This window comes from Alexandromys fortis, unplaced genomic scaffold (genome assembly GCF_014885135.2).
Source record: "Alexandromys fortis isolate MF-2015 unplaced genomic scaffold, M_Fortis_MF-2015_v1.1 scaffold_43, whole genome shotgun sequence".
NCBI classification, from domain to species: domain Eukaryota; kingdom Metazoa; phylum Chordata; class Mammalia; order Rodentia; family Cricetidae; genus Alexandromys; species Alexandromys fortis.
The window spans coordinates 5,082,598-5,103,141 of NW_026067928.1; the positions used below are offsets into that span (position 1 = coordinate 5,082,598).

General features: G+C 40.3%; 1 protein-coding gene across 11 annotated transcripts in view; it reads left to right on the forward strand.

Annotated features, from left to right (window-relative positions):
• The window catches only part of Lmo7 (LIM domain 7), a 184,686-nt gene that overhangs the window by 123,573 nt on the left and 40,569 nt on the right, over positions 1-20,544 (forward strand). For 9 of the 11 annotated variants that reach the window (XM_050144683.1, XM_050144687.1, XM_050144685.1 and 6 more), the window contains exons 5-9: positions 4,206-4,236; positions 5,710-5,823; positions 9,927-10,125; positions 12,939-13,191; positions 17,582-17,611. In XM_050144683.1, the coding sequence (XP_050000640.1) occupies positions 4,206-4,236; positions 5,710-5,823; positions 9,927-10,125; positions 12,939-13,191; positions 17,582-17,611 (627 nt within the window). Of the gene's footprint in view, positions 1-4,205; positions 4,237-5,709; positions 5,824-9,926; positions 10,126-12,938; positions 13,192-14,075; positions 14,358-15,934; positions 16,655-17,581; positions 17,612-20,544 lie in introns of all 11 variants that reach the window. The other 2 variants (XM_050144691.1, XM_050144680.1) reach the window with 2 other exon arrangements.

A 20,544-nucleotide genomic window follows, 5' to 3' on the forward strand; every position in this document is an offset into this window, starting at 1 on the left:
TCATGGTTGTATGTCCTTCAACCCTAACTGTGAGCAGCAGTGAAATCTGAGTAAAATTGGATAAATGTTAAAAGTAAGCTGATGCAATTTGATTCTTTTTCAACATCATATGAATATTCAAGAGTGCCTAGGCACTGGGTTTTGATCCTACTGCACGTACTGGCTTTGTGGGAGCCTAGGCAGTTTGGATGCTCACCTTACTGGACCTGGATGGAGGTGGGTGGTCCTTGGACTTCCCACAGGGCAGGGAACCCTGGGTGCTCTTTAGGCTGACTAGGGAGGGGGACTTGATTGGGGGAGGGGGAGGGAAATGGGAGGCGGTGGCAGGGAGGAGGCAGAAATCTTTAATAAATAAATAAATAATAATAACAAAAAGAGTGCCTAGGTCAGTGGTTCTCAACCTGTGGGTCACTACCCCTTTTGTGGTCGACCGACCCTTTGGCAGGGGCCACTTAAGATCATTGAAAAACACATATATTTACATTATAATTCATAACAGTAGTAAAATTACAATTATGAAGTAGCAACAAAAATAATTTTATGGTTGAGGGGGTCGCCACGACACAAGAAACTATTAAAGGGTTGAAATATTAGGAAGGTTGAGAATCACTGTTTTGGGTATTTGTTTTAAACCTTTTCTTGACAACTTGCCTTTCCAAAGTCAGACAAAAGCATTCCATGAATGGGAACATTTGTATGTCTTGCATTATGCTGAGCATATGAAATATTTTTATGTGTTTCCAAGTAGGTAGATACTCTTTATTCTTGTGCTAGAGAGAGCAGTGAGCAGAACCTTACAGAACTTTTTATGCTCATATTTGTCAAAAACATTTTAAAAAAGTGCAGGACTAGAGAAGCTATTCAATGGCAGAATGCTTGCCTATCATGAAGGCCCAGGTTTGAGTCTCAGCACCACAAAAACATACGCATGCAGGGTGAAGATGGTTGCAAATATAGGATAAGAAGAGAGTAAGGTGAGGTTTGGGAGTGTCGTGTTAGGCTAGTTGCAACTTAAATGTCTGAGTGCAGCCCAGGACTTTACTAGGAGGCTCTTGTGGGAAGAGAGGAGAGAAGAGGGCCTTCCCTCCCTGGGCCATAGTCCGAGGACTAGTTTTGAGGAGGTTAACATTCCTACTTTGTTTATTTCCTCTTTATCTCTAGATTATCGATAAGAAATGAAAACTCTGAGAGGAAATGGTCTAAGTAAATAGAGATAGCCCATGGAACCTACTTCTGTCCCTAGAGTGCTCCCTCCTTCAGCATGGTGTCATGCCGTGCCCACTTTAGACACAATGGCACTGGTGGAGTCACTCAGGCAGGCACACTTTACTTTCAGTTTCTGGCTGTGACTTGTTACCTTGAGCTTCCTCTCTCTACTTGTTAATTTAAAAGGTCTAGGGCTGTGCCTTGTGGCCACCCATTGGGGTGTGTGTGTCATCAGCGTGAACTCTGCTCCAGCAATCTAGGGCCATGTGAATTCCTGGTATTACGTGTTTCAGCGATAGGAGGATAATTTGGCTGGCCTGTGTGTCTTTGTGTTCTGGGGCACGTTGTAAATGTTCATACTTAGAAAGGAATGTAAAGTGAAGGGCAGAAATGCAAGGGCACTGCACATGGACACGTGACCAGCTTTGCCTTGTGTTTCCAAAGATTGCTTATCATGATGAAAAAGGCACAGCCAGATGGATTGGAAACGATTACTGCAAGCTATTGAAAGAGGTAGGCCTTCAGAAGGGCTCTATGACTCCTGATGCTCAAGTGTGCTTATGATAAAAGTGGGATCATTCTCTGAGGCCCTGTAATGTGAACCACAAATATATATATATATATATATATATATATATATCTCAATTTATGAAGTGGTGCAATGGGGGAACAGATTCATGGCTATAGGACAAGGTATAACCAGTTGCAGAGTCCTTCTATTTTGCCCAGGGTTGCTTGGACCATATCCCACACTGCTTCACGCCACCTAACCCAGTCTTTACAACCCAAGAGAGTGTGTGACCTCTCTCTCTCCTCTCGTAAGTGGTCACAGTGGCAGACAGGAAGCCATGCCCTAAGGCTGGCATCCCAAGGCTATTGGCGTAATGAATCACCACAAGACCCACATATCTTTAAGACTACATGGTATTTCTGTACTTTGGCTAATTTCCTGTTTGAAGTGATAGATAGATCATCATTAGAACAAAAGCCTGTGAGTTCACCATAGTTTCTAGTGATATTTCCACTTCGAGTTCCAAAACAGAATGCTGTTCATCTTTACGAGACGACTTTCTCTTAATTGAAGACATAAATTATAATTTGAGTACTTCAGCTGTGAAATTTCTCCAGATTAGTTTTTTGAAGTGTAGTAGTACACAGACAAAAACATATGTATTGTATAACTCCCAGCTCGACTCCCAAGGGCTCAGAGGATGGCTCAGTTGGTAAACTTATTGCCCTGCAAGCACAAAGTGTTGAGTTTGATTCCAGAACTCATGTCTAAAAAACACCCATGAACTGATAAATTTACAGGTTGAAGATTCCTTGGAAGGAAACCACAGGTAACCAGTGTCCAGCCCGAAATTCAGATTCCCAGTATTGGAGAAGCCTTGCTCTCTGTCACTGCCCCTCCCATTCTTTATCCCAAGGGTACCAAACACTGTCTTGAGCTGAGCCTAGCGGTGGATTTTCCATTTGCTTTGCTTGTTTTAGTACTTTTATATTAATCTACCCATGTTATCTGTACTCTTCTCTTCCCGTTGCTTGTGATACTGAGCCATACAGTCAGATGAAGCTGCAGACTCTTTATCCCACTGCCGTCTACTGCTTCACCGTGTACATATTCCATAACATAAGGCTGCTGGGAAGTCTCTCGTGTATGATTTTTGCTAAACAATAAAAACCTTGTTCTTGAGCGTTAACTTGGAAATGGAATTACTGGGTTGTGGGCTATGGGCATATTTACTTTAAGTTGATGCTAACACATTTATAGGATCATAGTATAAATCCATAAGCTGTTTCTATCAGCAGTGTGAGTGCTTATAGGTTTTCCTGTTGGTTTTTTTTTTTTTTTGCGGGGTAGATAGGAGTTGCATGAGTTTATTTTGTTTCATGTTTGTTCTGTGCAAAGGAACTGTGGTAGATCCTGGAAAGCTGAGTTCAGCTTTCGTCTCTGTATTCACTCTCACCCGTTTTTCGCTTTTCTTTTTCTCTGTATGAATGGATATGTGTTATACACGCTACATGCTTAATGCATGGAATATATTTCATATATGTTGACAGCAAATACATGTGAATATTTTTTCCTTTGCTACTTACAGTTATGCTGAAAAGCTAGCTCAGATGCCATCTAGCTCAGGTTTCTGCAGTGTGGTTCTCACTGATGCCCTGTGTTGCTAATGATGGAAATACATCAGTGCTTGAAAGAGGCCCAATCTGTCTGTTACACATTATTCAGTCTCTTCAAAACTGATGTGCTATCTGCTTCCTTTTGACGTTTTCATAAGCATCGTGCTCTTTTACAGGCCAACAAAAATGTCCAGCATGTCTGTAATAGAATTCAGACTCTTCAGGTCAAAGTTACTGGCTGCATTTTTTTTTTTTTTTGAGATAAGATATCACTAACTAGCTCTGGTTGGAATTCACTAGACCTAGGGACCTTGAACTCTCAGACATTTGCCTATTTCTCCCTCACCAGTAATGGGATCAAAGCCATCAGATCTCATTCCTGCTTCACGGCCCATTTTTAAAACTGAGATTTTCATTTTCGGCAGGTGCAGGTTTTCTAAGCAGTGTGCAGAGGGTTTCCTTGGGGGAAAACTTGTGGTCAGCAGAGGGGAAAGCTCAGTGCAAAGCCGTTTGCTTGTTTTTCTCCTCCCAGTGTGTGCGTCCCAGTTTTCCTGCCATATGGGTGCTTTGATTTCTGCTTAGAATCTTCAGAGTGCATTTAAATACTACTTACAGAAAACTGAATAATTCATCAGACCATCATGGATAAAACAAGAAATGGAGCAAATGGCTTTATTATTATTGTCATTTAAGAAAACTCACTGTAATATTTAGATCAATGGCTATGAAAAATTCTTGTGCTTTGTGCTCTAAGATTTCTGAGTATCCAAGATGATTTTAATACTGATGGACCTTATAATGAAAATGAATTTGACTTATAGTTAGTAATTTAAGGTTCATGGATATAATCAACATGTTCTCTTTTTTTACAGGCAAGAAGAGACTGACAGGAGATTGAAAAATGTAAGTTTTATTTAATGGAGTTTTATAAATAGTTTTTCCTTTATGTTCTGTAAAATCATAAAAATTTACTAAGAATATACTCTGTGTCATCTCTTCTGATTAAAATTTACCTAGAAACCAACCAGTTAGAGTCTAAATGTTGTTATATATATTCTATACATAGCATATATATGTATATCTAACAATGAATTATAGTACATACACTATATATATTATACTTTGTGTAGACCTGACTCCAGCATAGGAGAGATTAGGTTTCAGAGATTGGTTGTTGTGTTTTTAATTTATAAACATCAAATTTATAAACATAAAACTCAATTTCAAAGTTTTAGGGGAGCAATCAGGAGATTATCAAGTTAGACATTAAGGACAACATGATGGCTTAAGGACTCTAGGTGCTTATTGAGTATATGCTGATACCATGTCCTTGATATTGCACAATTATAGAAGAATATCTAAAAGTAGCAGCTTTATTTAAAAATAAGCTCATCAAGCAAGCTGAGAATTATTGACTTTAGGTGTTTATTAGGTAGTTTTATCAGGAAACTATTGACATAAAATGTTTTCCTTGTGGCCCAGGATGGTGCCTCAGTGGGTTCAGAAGAGCTTGCTGTGCAAGCCTGGTGGTCTGAGTTTGATCCCTGGAACCCACGGAAAAAGCTGAATACAGTAGTGTGTATGTATTTGCAGCACTCTTAGAGTGAGATTGGAGTCAGAGACAGGAGGATTCACAAGGAAACTCGTGCCAGGCATACACTGTGGAATATCAAGCAACTAGAGAAGGCCCTGCCTCAAAACAAATGTATAAATTGAGAGCCAACTTCTGGAAGGTGTCCTGTTCCCTCTACACCTGTGAAAACCTGTGTGCATTCTCTGTCTCTGTTTCTGTCTCTGTCTCTCTGTCTCTGTCTCTGTCTCTGTCTCTCTCTCTCTCTCTCTCACACACACACACACACACACGTTTCTCTTGCACTTTAGACTTACCTGTTTTACGAGACAGTCTGTCATGTAGCTCAATCTGTTCTCATAGCTTCCATGTAGGCATATGACCTTTGAACTTCTTCTGGTCCTCTTGCCTCCATTCTCCAAGTGATGAGGGTCCAGTTATGAACCACCAGACCCAGTTACATGCAATGCTGGGAAAAGCCCAGGACTCCCTGTATGCTAAGTAGGCATTCTACCACCTGAGTTATGTCACCAACCCTCATGTTTTTCTCCTATTTTTTTTTTCTTCCTCCCAAAAGTAGGGTGCATGATTGTCTATTAAGTTCTGTGACTTTTGGTCTGAGAACCCATTCTGAAATAATAAAATATATCAAGAATAATTATGATTTTTTAATGGCTGCATTCCATATCATACATTTAAGAGTCTGCTTTTCAATTTTAAAGTATCATTTATGAGCTACAATTTGCCTACCTGTGGTTGAACTGGCACTTGGTTACCAATCCACTGTTCTTGTTCTTTTCATCTAGGTTTTGATAACTTTGTACTGGCTGGGAAGAAAAGCACAAAACAACCCCTACTATAATGGTCCCTATCTCAATCTGAAAGCTTTTGAGACTCTGTTGGGCCAGGCTTTGACCAAGGTAAGGAAACCAGCGCCACCTGTATGAAACAAAGACTGTGACGTGTGTGCCTATGTCATCACGTGATGTGTGCACCTACATCATCATGCTCATGCCTTCCACTCCCAAGGCTCCTCTACAGCAGACATGGAGCTTGCCTGTGCTCCTTCCTAGACAGGGATACACAGATAGGTTGGTTACTTGTCCTTTGGCTTAATGTGCTTCTTTCAAGAAGTTTGTTATCTGTGCCAGCGAAGGTTCAAGGTATAGAATTTTATGTCCTTAATTTTAGGTAATTTGATGACACATCCATTGCTTTTTATATACAATATAACTTAACTGTTTCTATACTCACTGTGAACTCAATTTGCAGTAAAAAGGCATTTTAGGGCTATTCATGTTTATAGGAGTTACTGAGTTTCTTTCTATTATTCTGTTCTTGTCATGGGTAATTATCTAGTGACCTCATTCCAATATCTCCATGCAGCCAGTGTTCACTGAGGAATAATACGTATTAAGTGGAACTTGATAATGGTTTTTGTTTTTTTGTTTTAAGACACTCTCAAGTAATCTAGGCTATTCAGAACTTGCTATGTATCCAGGGTGATATTTGAATTCCTAATCCTCCTGCCTCTATCTCCCAACTGCTGGAATTTCGAAGGCATGACTTTTGGTTGTCTCCTAGGGAGATTTTAAAGTTAGAACCCTTGTTTTTTCACTTTTAGTTTTTTATTTGTAATCACACACACACACACACACAAACACACACACGTATACATATAAGAATGCTAGTGACCTTGGTGGCCAGAATAGGTTCTCAGGTGCCCTGGAGTAATGCAGGATTGCAAGCTGCCTGACGTGGTTGCTGGGAACTGAACTAGAGCAGCAGGTGCTCTTAACTGCCAAGCCCAGAGCTCTTGTTTTTCTCTTTGATTTTGTTCATTTATATCCCGGGATCATTGTAACAGACTTTTAAGCCTTGTGCACTATTTGAGAAGGGCCAAGCACTGAGGGAAAAATATAGTGATTTCTGCTTTGTCAAGGAAATCTTCATTTATAGGATCCCAGTGGAAAACTAATTTCTCTGTGTAACTATTCAACCAGAGCATTTATAATAATTGGAAGAAGATAAATGCTCAAAATGATAAAATACTATCTATATATTAGTACTTAGTACTTGCTTTGTGAGATTTTTCTGATGATTAAATACAAAACATATTGAATGTTTCTGACACATTTCATTCTCACAATGAGGATGAAATAAATGTTAGTTATGATTAGAACAGAAAAGTATTTGGACATGATAAAAATTATTGCCTTCGCCTATATCTATCCATGTCTTTAAAAATACCGGCCATGTGCATATTATAAAGAGAGATGGGATTACACACTTATTTCCTTTAATTGTAAGGACTTGATAGCTTTTTATCTCTGGGAAGACAGCTCAGGTGGTAAATGCTCGTGCAAGCATGCGGACATGAGTCTGACCCCCGAATCCATGCAATAAAGCAGAGTGTGGTGATACACACTTGTAATCCCAGCACAGAGGAGGCAAGGACAGGAGGATTTCTGGGGCTCCCCGGCAAGGTTGTATAATCTACTTGGGAAACAACAAACTAGTAAGGCACCCCGTTTTCATCTTCAGAAACATAAAACGACAAAACAACACTGGAGAATGACCTTTGACCTCTACACACGCATGCTTGCGCTTGCATGTGCATGAACACTCACACACATATGTGCTGCCACACATGTGTAGTGTTAGTGTACATGAACAATCAGAAAAGTACAGTTCTGTATCCACTGTTTTGGATGAATTAGCTGAGACAGTAGTGCCACACATTCATAGTGTGCTGTATGTTGGAGAGTGACTGACTCATCTACCAGCAAGCATACCTGCCTTAGATTAGGAAGCAGATCCATCCCTGCCATGAAGAGGGTGAGGCTCTGGTGAGAGAATTGCAGGGAGTTGTGGGGTACAAGGGAAACCTGGCTTCACAGCTCTTTGGACCCAGGAACTCTGCAGTTATAAGATACAGGGGCCACGGGCTTGTGGACTAGTGCTCTTTATAGACTTTCCCACTTTTTATGGCAATGACTCAGGACGAACAATCGCAGTGCAGTTTGTACTAGGAATGCCTCTTTAAAGGCTGTTCACAGTCGTCCATATAAAAGTCAGGATGGTCCAAAGACTTTATTTTATTTATTTATTTATTTATTTTTTTTGTAGATAAGACTGTGATTGTGGTCCTATTCTTCCTTTACCTGGTGGGAGTAGACACAAGAGGCCTGTGAACCTATCATTTGTTTTGCTTCAGTTCTTTTAAGATGAAGGTGTTGTGTCAAGTGTACTTTGACAATTCACTTGCAATGATAAAGCCAATCGGAAATAGCATTGAAACAATACTCAGTAGAAGGTGCTATATTTGAGTCAGATTATAAACTGGGGATGACTCACCTTGGGGGGAACCTGTTAGGGTGAAGTCCTCAAAAATTAGACTGCAGGGGCAGACTTGAGTTATTTATAATAGGTTACATGACTCATTGTCAGTCATATTAACATTGATGATATCAGAGGTCAAACTGTGTTAACTCTGAGGTTTCAAAAAGTATGTGTTCAAGAGACCTGATGGAACTAAAGATTGACTTTAAAATGTTGATCTTATATTTTGAGAATTAGCCTGTTGACACTAAGCTTGGCTTCCCCATTTGGTTGCAAGTGGCAGGTGAAAAGGTAGACCCTGGCATTTCCATGCCAAGTTGTCAAGTTCAATGCTAATACCGAATTTTTGTACTAGCCATTCTTGGCATTTCAAACACTTGCCAGACATTGGCTCACAAGCTGATGGATCTGAGGCAGAAGTCTGCTTCAAACAGCTGCTGGCTGCTGGTCATGAGCACTAGCCAGCCCTGCTTCATCTGTTGAAAGTGTTTGTGATAAAATACCGAGACAATAACCTGCAAACTCACCTCATTATTACCTGATGGAGTGTTTCCACTTTGGCTTTCCATAATAATGTCTGCCCAGCTGCCCGTGTTTTCACTTAACCATTTGAAGATGAATTGAGATGCCTTGCCTCACTCCTGTATTCACTGAGTCCATCTCTAAAGAGTAAGAATATTTTTCTGCATGGCTATAATAGCACTTAAGAAATCTCATCAAAATTAATCCTCAATTAATAGATTATTGAGTCTATTTTATGTGGTCCCTCAGCTATTTTTCATAGTTTTTAAAAGTTAAATCATGATTCAATCCAAGTTTGCATGTTATATTTTGTTATTCTTATGTTCTTTACTCGTCACCTGAGATTAACTTTGTTGATTTTCTTTTAGGTCCTAATTTTTCAAAGGTCAGCTAGGTTCACTATATTTCAGAGGTGTGTTAATTAAAATGGCTTGTTTTGGGAAAGTTCTACGAAAACTATACACCTAGATGGGATATCTTTTGCCCTATTTTCACGTATTTCTTATTTGTATAAGAGCCAAATAGCTATTTTCTTTCCATCGAAGGAAGGAAAGTTTTATATACCAGCAAGCATGTGTGCTACCCTTGACTCAATATTGCCAGCGTCTCAATGTAAGTTGCATAATCAGTGTAATCAGTGAAATAAACAAATTCCACGATGTGTATCCTCACTGCTCTTTAAGATAGTGGATTTCTTTTGAGGGCAGATAGGACAACAGAACGTCACTCTGGTCCTATGTTTAACATACACCACCTCAGAGAAATCCTGGAGAGAGAATGACACATTTTCAAGATGTGCCTCCCTTTTGGGTGTTTACATTGGGATGGCTTTCTCTTTGATTTTTTTTTTCATCTCTTCTATCAGGCAAAAATATAAATCATTGACCAGCATTTCCGGGCTGTTTTTATTAGTATTCTATCTTGTGTATTGATTATATAACTACTTTATTAAATAATTTCAGGTATCTTATGTGGAATTTTTGAATAACCCCCTATCGTACAGTTTGTGGAGGAAAAAAAAAAGATGTGCTTTTAACATTTTTTTTTCTTTTGTTGAACAAGAAAATCCTGTCAACTTCTCTCCCTAATTAATGAGCGCTTTTGCCCTCCAGAAAGTTCATGTTCACTCACTGGTCTTTGTACAATGTTTCTCCTTCAGGCTCTTGAAGATTCTAGCTGCCTGAAAAGAAGTGGCCGCGACAGTGGCTACGGGGATATCTGGTGTCCCGACAGAGGAGAATTTCCTGCCCCCTCAGGCAGCCATAGGAGGGAAGATTCCTTTGAAAGCTTGGACTCCTTGGGGTCTAGATCACTGACCAGCTGCTCCTCAGATCTCACGCTCAGAGGTGGGAAGGAAGGTGAGTTGTGTCTTGGGATGTAGGCTTATTTGGCTTGTTTGTATTTGAAGAGAAAATAGCAGAGGAGACAAAGTATGGAATGCAATCATTTCAAAGATTCATCAAGATGTCGATCTTAATAAATCCATATAATTAGGTGGTTTTTAAATGTTATTTTTGGCTTTTCCCTCCCTCATACCTCAGAGTAATTCCAGTCCCCCTCCCCCCTTTTTTAAACTTCTATATTTGGACAGGACTTGTGAGGAGATAGTTCACTGTGACTGAATTTTGTCAGTGAGAAAGTCTTCAGACAGAGGCTTAGCAATAGCTATCTAATAAGGCTAATAAGCTATCTAATAAGGTATCTAATAAGATACCTCACGTATCTAAGCACGAAGTGCATAAGGGTCTGTGAATAGTTTACTTTCCAAGTAGGTTTCTTTCTTGTCTTAATTTTACCAGAAACCACAGATAACATTTTAAATCCATAGAACCCATGGCCAACATACAGGAGACTCTCGAAGTTAAACCCCAGCACTTCCAAGACCAGGTTTCTCCTTTTAAAGTATTTCTTTGCTTTAAACATCATCACTATCAGAAGTGAAATGGGATCTCTGATTGTGAGCTTGTGCTCCATCTTTTGAGGCTTTTCGGTTTGTTGATTGCGGACAGAAATATTTTGCCTCAGACTTTCACTACGCAAAATCTCAGATATCACCAATAATAAGTTTGTTTTCTAAAAGTCACTGAAGCATGACAGCAAAACTCAATTCTTTGACTTTTAGAGCAGCGATAGTAGAAATATTGAATGGCTTTAGAACTGACCTTTGTTACTGCCACTGTTTTTGTTGGCCCTTCCCTACCGAGGTATGGCGTTTTCAGGGCTCAGATGAAAATGACCGTATCTGTAAGGAAATAAATCTAAGTTTGCAGTTCATCCGAGTAATTAAAGTTGTAACCCGAGACTGAAAATGTCAGCCCACTATGTTCCTTTTCACTGACCGAGGAACTTACGGCATGCTGTGTTTGAACTTGCATTTGCCTGTCGAAGAATAGCAGCAGGAAAGGTTGTGGGTTTGCGGCCTGTGTGGATTTGTCCTCAAAATATAGAGACTCTGTGGAGCAAGATCTGAGTCTCCTTTGACACAGGGGCCCATACCTGATGTGTGATGTAAGCAGAAGGCCACAGGGTCACATTACAAGGGGACCTTGTTTAGGGACTGTAGATGTCTGGGCAATTATAAGTAGGGTGGTGGGAGGGAAGTGGTTTCAGGAGAGCGAAGCTTTTCTGTGATTACTCTATTAAAAATGCTGCCGCCCACACAATTATAGTGGGTGGTAACCGTAATTAGGATAATATTTTTAGGATTAGAAATTGTGCAGTTCATGAGTTTTGTATAAAAACATAGCAAGTGTGATATTTGTACAAATAAAAAGTGTATTAGCTAAAAGAAAGATTTTTAAGTTTAAAATTTCGACAGTCAAATAGTCTATGATTTTCATATTCCTTGAATCAGTTTTGGTAAGGAAAAGTTTGTTCGCTCTCTTCCTCTCTCTCTCCCTCGCTCCTTCCCTGTCTCTCTCTCTGTCTCTCTGTCTCTGTCTCTCTGTCTCTGTCTCTGTCTCTGTCTCTCTCTCTCTCTCTCTCTCTCTCTCTCTCTCTCTCTCACTCACTCACTCAATTAGGACATGTTAAAAAGAAAGCAAAGCAAAAGAAAACAGAAATAGCTTCATGTTTTCTTCCTGCCTTCTGGTCTTCCTGGCCATGCCTGCCAAGCCATTCTCCCTTTCTGCTCTCACTGCCCCTGCACCCGACCTGTGACACAGCTGTGTCAGACCGACCACTTCCTTTCAACCATACTGGCATTGTTTACTGTACATTCCGCCTGGCAGGTGACAAGGCAAGTGGCCTTTAGGTCAAGTTAACCTGGAAGGTGTGCTAAGCCATTAGCCCTGAGCTAAGTGGAGTTGCCCTCTGCAGCTGGGAGGAAGCAAGCAACACTTACCAGCTACCTGGGTTTGTTAAAGGCACTGAGGCAGGGCAGGAGAGAACTCCATTTGGGTCTATATGGTTACTCTCTCTATTACCATTTTTTAAAACATCTGGGTTTGTTAGTTTTTCAACTAGAGAATATATTTTTATTTATATCTGTCTGTTAATTGGAATGTATCAAAAAGGCTCTTTTTGGTGGTGGTTGTTGCTAAGTTTGCTCTTGAGTAAATTTTAAATCACAATTGTTGATTCCCATTATAGTTCCTTAGCTTATGAAAGGGAAGATCTTTATTTCTGTGGTCTCGTGTGAGTATAAGCTTTAACTTGTTAGGATTTCAGATTTTATCTAGTCTGTCTTCTGTGGTGTAGTGTCCTTGTTGGAATGAGTGACCTTACAGGGGTCTGGCTGTCACTATTGAAACGTGCAGTCTTCCTTTGGTTTCTACAGCTGCCTGGTACTTCCTATAAATCTGACAGCTTCCCGCCTTTTCTTACACTTCTGAACTCCCATTGAGTTATGCTGTCTTCCTGGATTTCTAGATTTTATCACCCGGGTTATACCTTAGCAAACGTATCCTTGTGGCAAAGAAGGTTGGGAAAGGAAGGGACTGAGTAGGGGACTGGGGACTTGTTGACAGCAGATTGAACTGCGTGTGCCTCTAGTATGGAAGGCAAGCCCTTCCCCATGGGTCTTATCACAACTTCTTGACAAAGTTCTAAAAATACTCATGCCTTTTAGCGGCAGCACAGGGTTTCCAGGGGAGAAGAGGCTATGCTGGGTGGGAGGGGCTCAGCGGGAATTTGCTGGCGGCGAGTAAAGCAAGTCCTTGTGCCTTTATAGGTTTCGAAAGTGACACAGACTGGGAAATCACATTCAAAATGCAGGACTATAACAAAGATGATATGTCCTATCGAAGGATTTCAGCTATTGAGCCAAAGTCTGCCCTACCATTCAATCAATTCTTGCCCAACAAAAGTAAACAGCCATCCTACGTGCCAGCGCCTCTGAGGAAGAAAAGGACAGACAAAAATGAGGATAACAGAAGAAGCTGGGCAAGCCCAGTCTACACAGACTCAGACGGGACATTTTCAAGGTAATGCCATGTGGTTATGGAGTTCAGTGTGTCTTCTGAAGCTGCGGCACTATTTAATGTAGCTAAGGGAATGGTTCCTAACATGTAGTTAACACATATCACGAATGGGGATTTCTTTTCCTACCTGGATTTTCACTCTATTTTACATATGTTTCAGAACATCAGCATCTGAGGAGTAGGTCTCCTTTTAGATGCATGCCCTCAGTTTATTGGCGTATTTCTGGTCACTGGATCAATGATGTGGTCCATTGTGAGCCCTGCGTGTTTCCTTCAGTTATATTTCTTTTTTTGTGGATAGCAGTGGACATGGAAAGAAACCCTTAATTTCCTACCAAATTATCAAAAAAGCAAAGGATGATTTTCCAAATCTGTCTTTTTGTATGCTGTGCTGTGCGATTCTGAGAGCGGTTCCAACCCTGTTGATGAGTGAAGGTTTGCCTGATGTGGTTTTGGATGACTTAGTCAATTGTAAATTTCATGTGAAAAAGAGACCTGAGGGGTTCATCTCTCAAACTACTGCTTTCAACTCTTGTCCTCAAGCATTTTCTTTTGATATGTTAGCCTCTGGGCTACACACACTGATGAGGTCAGAAATATATTTGTCCGGCATCTGAGCGTCTATCATGCTATTGATTGAATTGAGAAAGCAACATCCAATCTGTCTGCAATTTGTCTTTCTCATAACACAGCCTTGTACATCTAGCTTTTCTCTAATGTGAGTGAGGTGCTGCTGTAATATCTCAATTTGGTCCTAGGAGCCGTGGTGTGGAGCCTGGGAGTTAATTTGCTTCATTCGCAGGGGTAAGGTGGAATGAATACCCTTTGGGGTTCTGTGCCACAAACTGCTCACCCAGTGTCTTAACGTGGTTGGATATTTTGAACAGTAACCGGAGGAGGACTGGGGGTCCCAAGATGGAGCGCTGGCACACAGTCCACGAAACGTCAACCTCCTCTTGTTATTTGGAAGAGGAGGAAGAAAAGATAACGCGCACAGCCAACCTTGTGAAGGACGATCTCTATGTACGGAAGTTGAGTCCAGTCGTGCCAAGCCCAGGGGGTTCTTTTGATCAGTTTCTTCCCAAGTGCTGGAGCCCAGAAGAGATGAGCTGGAAAAAAATAAAGAGGGAGACTTATAAGCCATGGTATAAGGAGTTTCAGGGATTCAGGTTTGTCTTCGTGCATGCCCCTGGCCTGGTGTTTGTTCTCTGCCCCAGTCTCTGGTACATTCTGTGTCCTGTTTCTTCAGTTAGGGATAGAGAGAGGCGTATTTGCCCTATAACGTCTGAAAAACTTTCATAATTATAAAAATAATGTTTAAATTTAATCCTGAGGCTGGACACGGGGGCACATGCCTACAAGCCGAGTACTCTGGAGGCTGAGGCAAGGAGGATTAAAAGTTCGACAGGAGCCTAGGTTTCTAAATAAAACCCCTTCTCTGAAACAAAAGAGGGCTTTTTGACCTACCTTAAGCTCACTTGTACCCCTGGGGGCACCTTTTATTTTTTACTAATAAACTGCTCATAACCTATGTTATTATTATTAAAACACAGCAACGACAACAGCATGATTAAAAAAAAAAACTTTAGATCCTAGCCTTTGAGAAGCCCCCTCTTGTATTTAGCTTGACATAGATTTCAGAACTTACACCCTCCATTTCTTCTCTCCTTCTCTTTCCCCTTTTCTCCACGTCACTCCATGGCAGGTGGAATTCAGACTCTGAGGATGAGGACTCAGGCTCCCTCAGAAGTGCCACGTTTTTTAGTAGACTAGAAAAGGCAGAGAATAGGTTAGCCAGCAACTACAAAAGACCTTCACTCTTGCTGGAGCTAGCCACCAGACGTGCCATGAGGTCACAGGACACCCATGCAGCCAGGAGGACCAGCGGTGCTTTGAGAGAGTCCAGGTGCACCTGTCTGAGCTACCTGCTTGTGACTGACCTTGGGCACCTTGTCTTCCTGCTTCCGCTGCTACATTAACCTGGGCCCTAAATATTGAGTCATGGAAATTTAATGACATAGGAGAGAGGCGCAATGTGTAACAAACTGCCTTCTGCATGAGAGAGTGTTGGCACATGGCTATAGGAATCAACATGCTATTAATGCAATGACGTGCAAGGTAGTTAGTATTTATATGCACGGATTCTTTCTGAAACCCTGTTACAAAAATGCTTTTTTTTTTTTTTTTTTAAAAAAACCGTTTAAATTTACTGTTGTGAGAAGAGAAAGGAAATCCTTTTAGATAGACACTGGGAAGGGTAAGTCTGGAGAATCCAAATCTAAAAACACAGAAGGACTTTTATAAGCCTCTTGACCACTCTGTTATTTTTACGACCATGATGTGCACTATGATGCAAAGTATGTGATGACCAACTGATCACTTTCTAAGATCATGCATCCTTCTCTAGGGAGGGGATGAGGCTACTATGGAGAATAGAATTAGGAAGATGGTACCGGGACTGGTACCTATGCTTATCCCAGGGAGGTTCACATGATCAGAGTTACAGATCCATCTCTTGTCCTTGACAGCGTTCAAATTTCCTGGGAAGTATAACCTGTGGCTGTCTCTTTAGATGACACCCAGGAAAGTCACAGAGACTAGTGCTGAGCATTTGTCTTGTTTGTTACACTCCCTCCTGTGGCTCCTAATAATTCATCCCGATAAGTACTGGTTTGTTTGCTGGCTAATTACCATTCTTCTTATACTTAATACAACTCTCCCTTCCTTTTTCTTTTCTGTGCTTCAGTCAGTTTTTATTGCTTCAGGCCCTTCAGACATACTCTGATGACATCTTGTCTTCGGATACAAATGTCAAACTCGATCCCACCTCTGGCCCAAGGCTCATAACTCGCAGAAAAAATCTCTCTCACACGCCAGGCTATCAAGCAGATGACCTTGAGCTGACAGCCTTGGATCCTGACTTAGAAAATGATGATTTCTTTGTCAGAAAAACTGGGGCTTTCCGTGCAAATCCTTGTGTTTTTCGAGCCTTTGAAGACTTTCGAAGGTTCTCTGAGCCAGACGATGCTGTTGAACGAGATATAATTTTGCAGTGTCGGGAAGGTGAACTTGTACTTCCAGATTTAGAAAAAGACGATATGATTGTTCGTCGGATCCCAGCACAGAAGAAAGAGGTGCCACTGTCTGGGGCCCCCGACAGATACCAGCCAGTCCCTTTTCCTGAACCCTGGACCCTACCTCCAGAAATCCAAGCGAAATTTCTCTGTGCCCTCGAAAGGACATGCCCACCCAAAGAAAGAAGCAGTAGCTGCCGAGTCTTAGTCCCTTCCCACCGACAGAAGAGAGACGACATGTTGACTCGCAAGATCCAGTCATGGAAGCTGGGGACTGCTGTGCCTCCTGTCAGCTTCAAGCCTGGCCCCTGCAGTGAGGCCGACCTGCAGAAGTGGGAGGCCATCCGGGAGGCCAGCAGACTTAGGCACAGGAAGCGGCTGATGGTTGAGAGGTCAGAGTGTGTTTCTGCAAGGATTTGGCTTGTGATGGATGATGGTCTTGTGTAAATTTCCTTATGAAAAAAAAAAGCCGCCTCAGTTTTCTCAGCTCTGCATGTTGTGTGCCGTTTTGAAGCATCCTGTAAACAATTATTTGGCTATGAGAAACTTTTTAGTCATTTCATGGAAGAAGTTCAATTCCATATTTACACGTCTTAGGATGATTTGAGAAGGTATATGCAAAGCTTGCCTCTGGCTTGGATTTGTCCATCATTTTGTTCCAGTGTGAAATTGGATGAAAGTATTTTCTAATTGTGTTTGCAGGTTTTTATCCTCATGTCTAGCATCTCTGTAGTAGTCTGGCTGTGGTTTGGTTTTATGTGTTTATCCTATTTTGCAGTGTCTTTTATTGAGCTAAATATTTTCCTAAAATATGTCGTTGCAGATTTCATTTAACTTGATTTTTGTTGTTGATCTAGGTTTCCTGAACTATCAATTTGCAGTATGTTTTATCTGTAGAGTTCAGTGCAAGCACCATTAAAATGCATGAGTCTGTCAAACTCTGTTTGTGGTTGTGACCATTTGGGTAACATAAGCCATGCAACTTTCTGAGAGCTGTTCTGTTCACTGTAAGTTGGGAATGGGCAAATTTGACCTGGCTGAATATAATGAATGGCCCTAAATCTCTACCTTAGCTCCTGGCAAGGGGAGACCTTGTCTTACGAATTCGCTGGCTCAGAATACATTAAGAAAATGTTGTTATTATTTGACTCGAGTTCCAGGAGGCTGACTAAAACTTGAAATATTAAGAAGTGGCTAAGGGCCAACTTGTTCAGATTCGCCCATTTCCAGTTAGACTCAATTTAAAGATGTTTAATGCTGATAAACTAACACAGCTGGAAAGAGTGACCCTTTTAACCTTTGGTTTTTTGGTTTCTTAGACTCTTTCAAAAGATTTATGGTGAGAATGGGTAAGTTTTGTGGTTCACGCTAACAACAAATGTGCACATTTGTTTGTGTCTCCTGTGACTTGCTGCACCTGTGTCTTAGCATGTTACTAAATGGGCTGCAATGTCCAGTGCATGGGAATTTTATTTACTTTTTACTAACATTGCCTCCACATAGCAGTATTTTTGCATCTAAATGCCCAGTGCAATGCATGAACTGCTATGTAAAGCGATAACAGTTTTGCTGTATTAATTTTAACTCCATCCCTTTTACTTCTCATTTAATGGTTGAAAGTAGCAAGAGCCCAAGAATATGTTCATTTTGGTATTTGATTCCTAAAATTCACTAAGCTTCTGGTTTCTAGTTCTTGACAGTCTCCCCGACAAACTGCATTTGGTAAAGTCTATGATAGGGAAAGACATTAACTGCTTGCTTAATGTAAGAATTCATGCAGCTTGCAAAACTCATGCACTTAGCTTATGAGGAGCTTTTCTAGTGAGGAATGTTAATATTTTTGGGGAAATATTTTTAAGGTTCTTGATTAGTTGTAACATGACTGCCTATGAAGAGCAAAGTAGACTTTCAAAATTATAAAATAATCTTGGTAGTTTCCAATGTTGTTATAAGAACTTTATTTAAACTATTTCTCAGATTTGGTCTATTGGTATTTAATATTCATTGGGCAAACATGACTAATATAAAACTGACTCTCTCAATGTTTTTCCAAGTTCTAGACTATTTTAAACTGAGTCAGTTATTCTCAACCCAGCATCCCCAGGCTCTCTGTAACTGTGGAAGTTATTGGTAATAGTTTGAGGAAGATAGTGAAAGTTGAAAAAAAAACCAATATTTTAATCAGTCTTGGGACTTGAGTATCTTCCCCTTACCATGGTTCATCTTGTCTCTCAGAATCTCTAATTTTAAGAGTTTTTTTTTTTTTTAATAATCTCGGTAGTTTAGAAATATTTAGAAGCTACCAAGATTCTGGCTGAATTATCACAGCGTGATATCACTATCACAATTCTAGATATCGAAAATATGATTGAGTGAGGGGCAACCGTGACAATGACTCCTTCCCGGATGGCGTGTGAAGGCACATTGTCCCTCTCTCCCTTGTGTGCTCACGAGGGTCTCATCTGTGAGGGTGGAGAAGTCAGTCTTTGGTATAACACGCCAATATCTGATCATACTTGTCATAGGAATGCTGTTTTAACTTGATTTAAAGTCCTCTTGAGCCTTCAAGCATTCTAAACTTTCATGAGGAATTTTCATTTGTAATCATGTTTGACTTTGTAGCCAAACCACGTCCCTGGAACAGTTTTCTAAAGGCGGTACAGGTACTGAGAGTCTAAGTACTTGAGCAATGTAAACACATAACTAACTACCTATCTGTCTTGACCCTACCTGTTTTTCCATAGTGTAGGGTATGTTATGAGACTTGAATTACCCTGGCTCAATGGTTGAATTCATGCCTAGCTTGCCTGTGGCTGTAAGTTCATTCCCCAACACTCTGCACCCACCCTAACCACAAACACCATGAAAACTTAGATATTCAACCTCAGGATGCTAAGGTATTTTTTTTTTTCTGATCCTTAACAGACAGCAGCAAATGCTTCCACTAGACAATTCCAAGTAATTTTTTGATTATTTGGATAACACAGGGTTTGCTTTAGAAGCTGTTTCAAAAATTCTCATGCAGGGTAGTACTAAGGCTGCTCCACAAATAAAGCAAGATGACTGGTTAATTGAGACCAATGAATAATACATGACTTGTGAGATAAGGGGACTTAGTGTGTCTTAGAAAATGCAGCTCTGTTTAGGAGAAGTTGTAGGTTTATTCCTTTTTTTTTTCCTTTTTTCTCCTAAGTTTATAGTTATCGGTGATTTCCTTACATTGATTTCTTACAATGAGATTAAAATATAAGTTAAAATTGAATTACGTGTAGGCATTTCATGTACAACTTATTTCATAGTTATGCTAGGTGAACTTTCTCCAAAAATAATATCGTAGAAAAGCAGTACTGTTTTATACCTTGTAATTAAAAACTTAACTGTCCATCTTGTGAATACTTTCTTTGTGGTAAAGACCAATTTGAAGAGAAATGTGTAGTATTTTATTTTGGTTCTTTGCCTAGTAAGTCCTAGCTTGCAGTTTATGTGGTTTTTAGTGCTTGTGCATGATATGTAAGTGTTTTACTAAGCTTTACTTGGCATGTAACACATTGTGTTTATTATGATGCTTTCTGTGTGGCTTCCAGTTCTCATGTGTGTGTCTTTGTGTTGCATGAATTTCCATTTGTGTGGTTCTCTGAAGTTTTGGGACTGGTTGGGTCTGATACAAACATGGTACTGACAAAGTTAACAAGAAAATGTATACACCATCTTGTATAATGTGATAGCCACTGAACTTCTTATCAGTATCACAAGGAGATAAATACCAATTACATGTGAATTGGCAAAGACAACTAAAGAAGCTACACTTTTCTTATAGAGCTTGACCAAATGGCTTTGTAGGATTATCAGGATATGTCATCAAGGCAGGCAGAAAGGAAGGGAGACAAGTAGACTTCGGTTATTTTCTGCAGATTTTCTTTTCCACTACAGGTGACGTCTAGTTATATCTAGAATACTTCTCATATTGCAGCCAAGTGTGTGTGCTATCTACAGTTACTGCTTTGTGCATGTCCTACAGTACCCAGGGTAACCCCAGGGGAGCTCTCTACAGCAAACCATTTCTGGCTGAAATGTTAATAGCGTTGGTGCTGAAAAGCCCAAATAAGTAGGCAAATCTCTAAATGAAAATTTCTTCTTATGCTCTCTTTATTTTATTTGATGGTAATTTCAAAATGTGTCACACAGATTTTTAACACTGGTAATTGTTCACAAAACCGTATAGGGTTCAGTGAAAATATACATGTTAGATAAATTATTATATTTACATTGATTTCACAGGTAT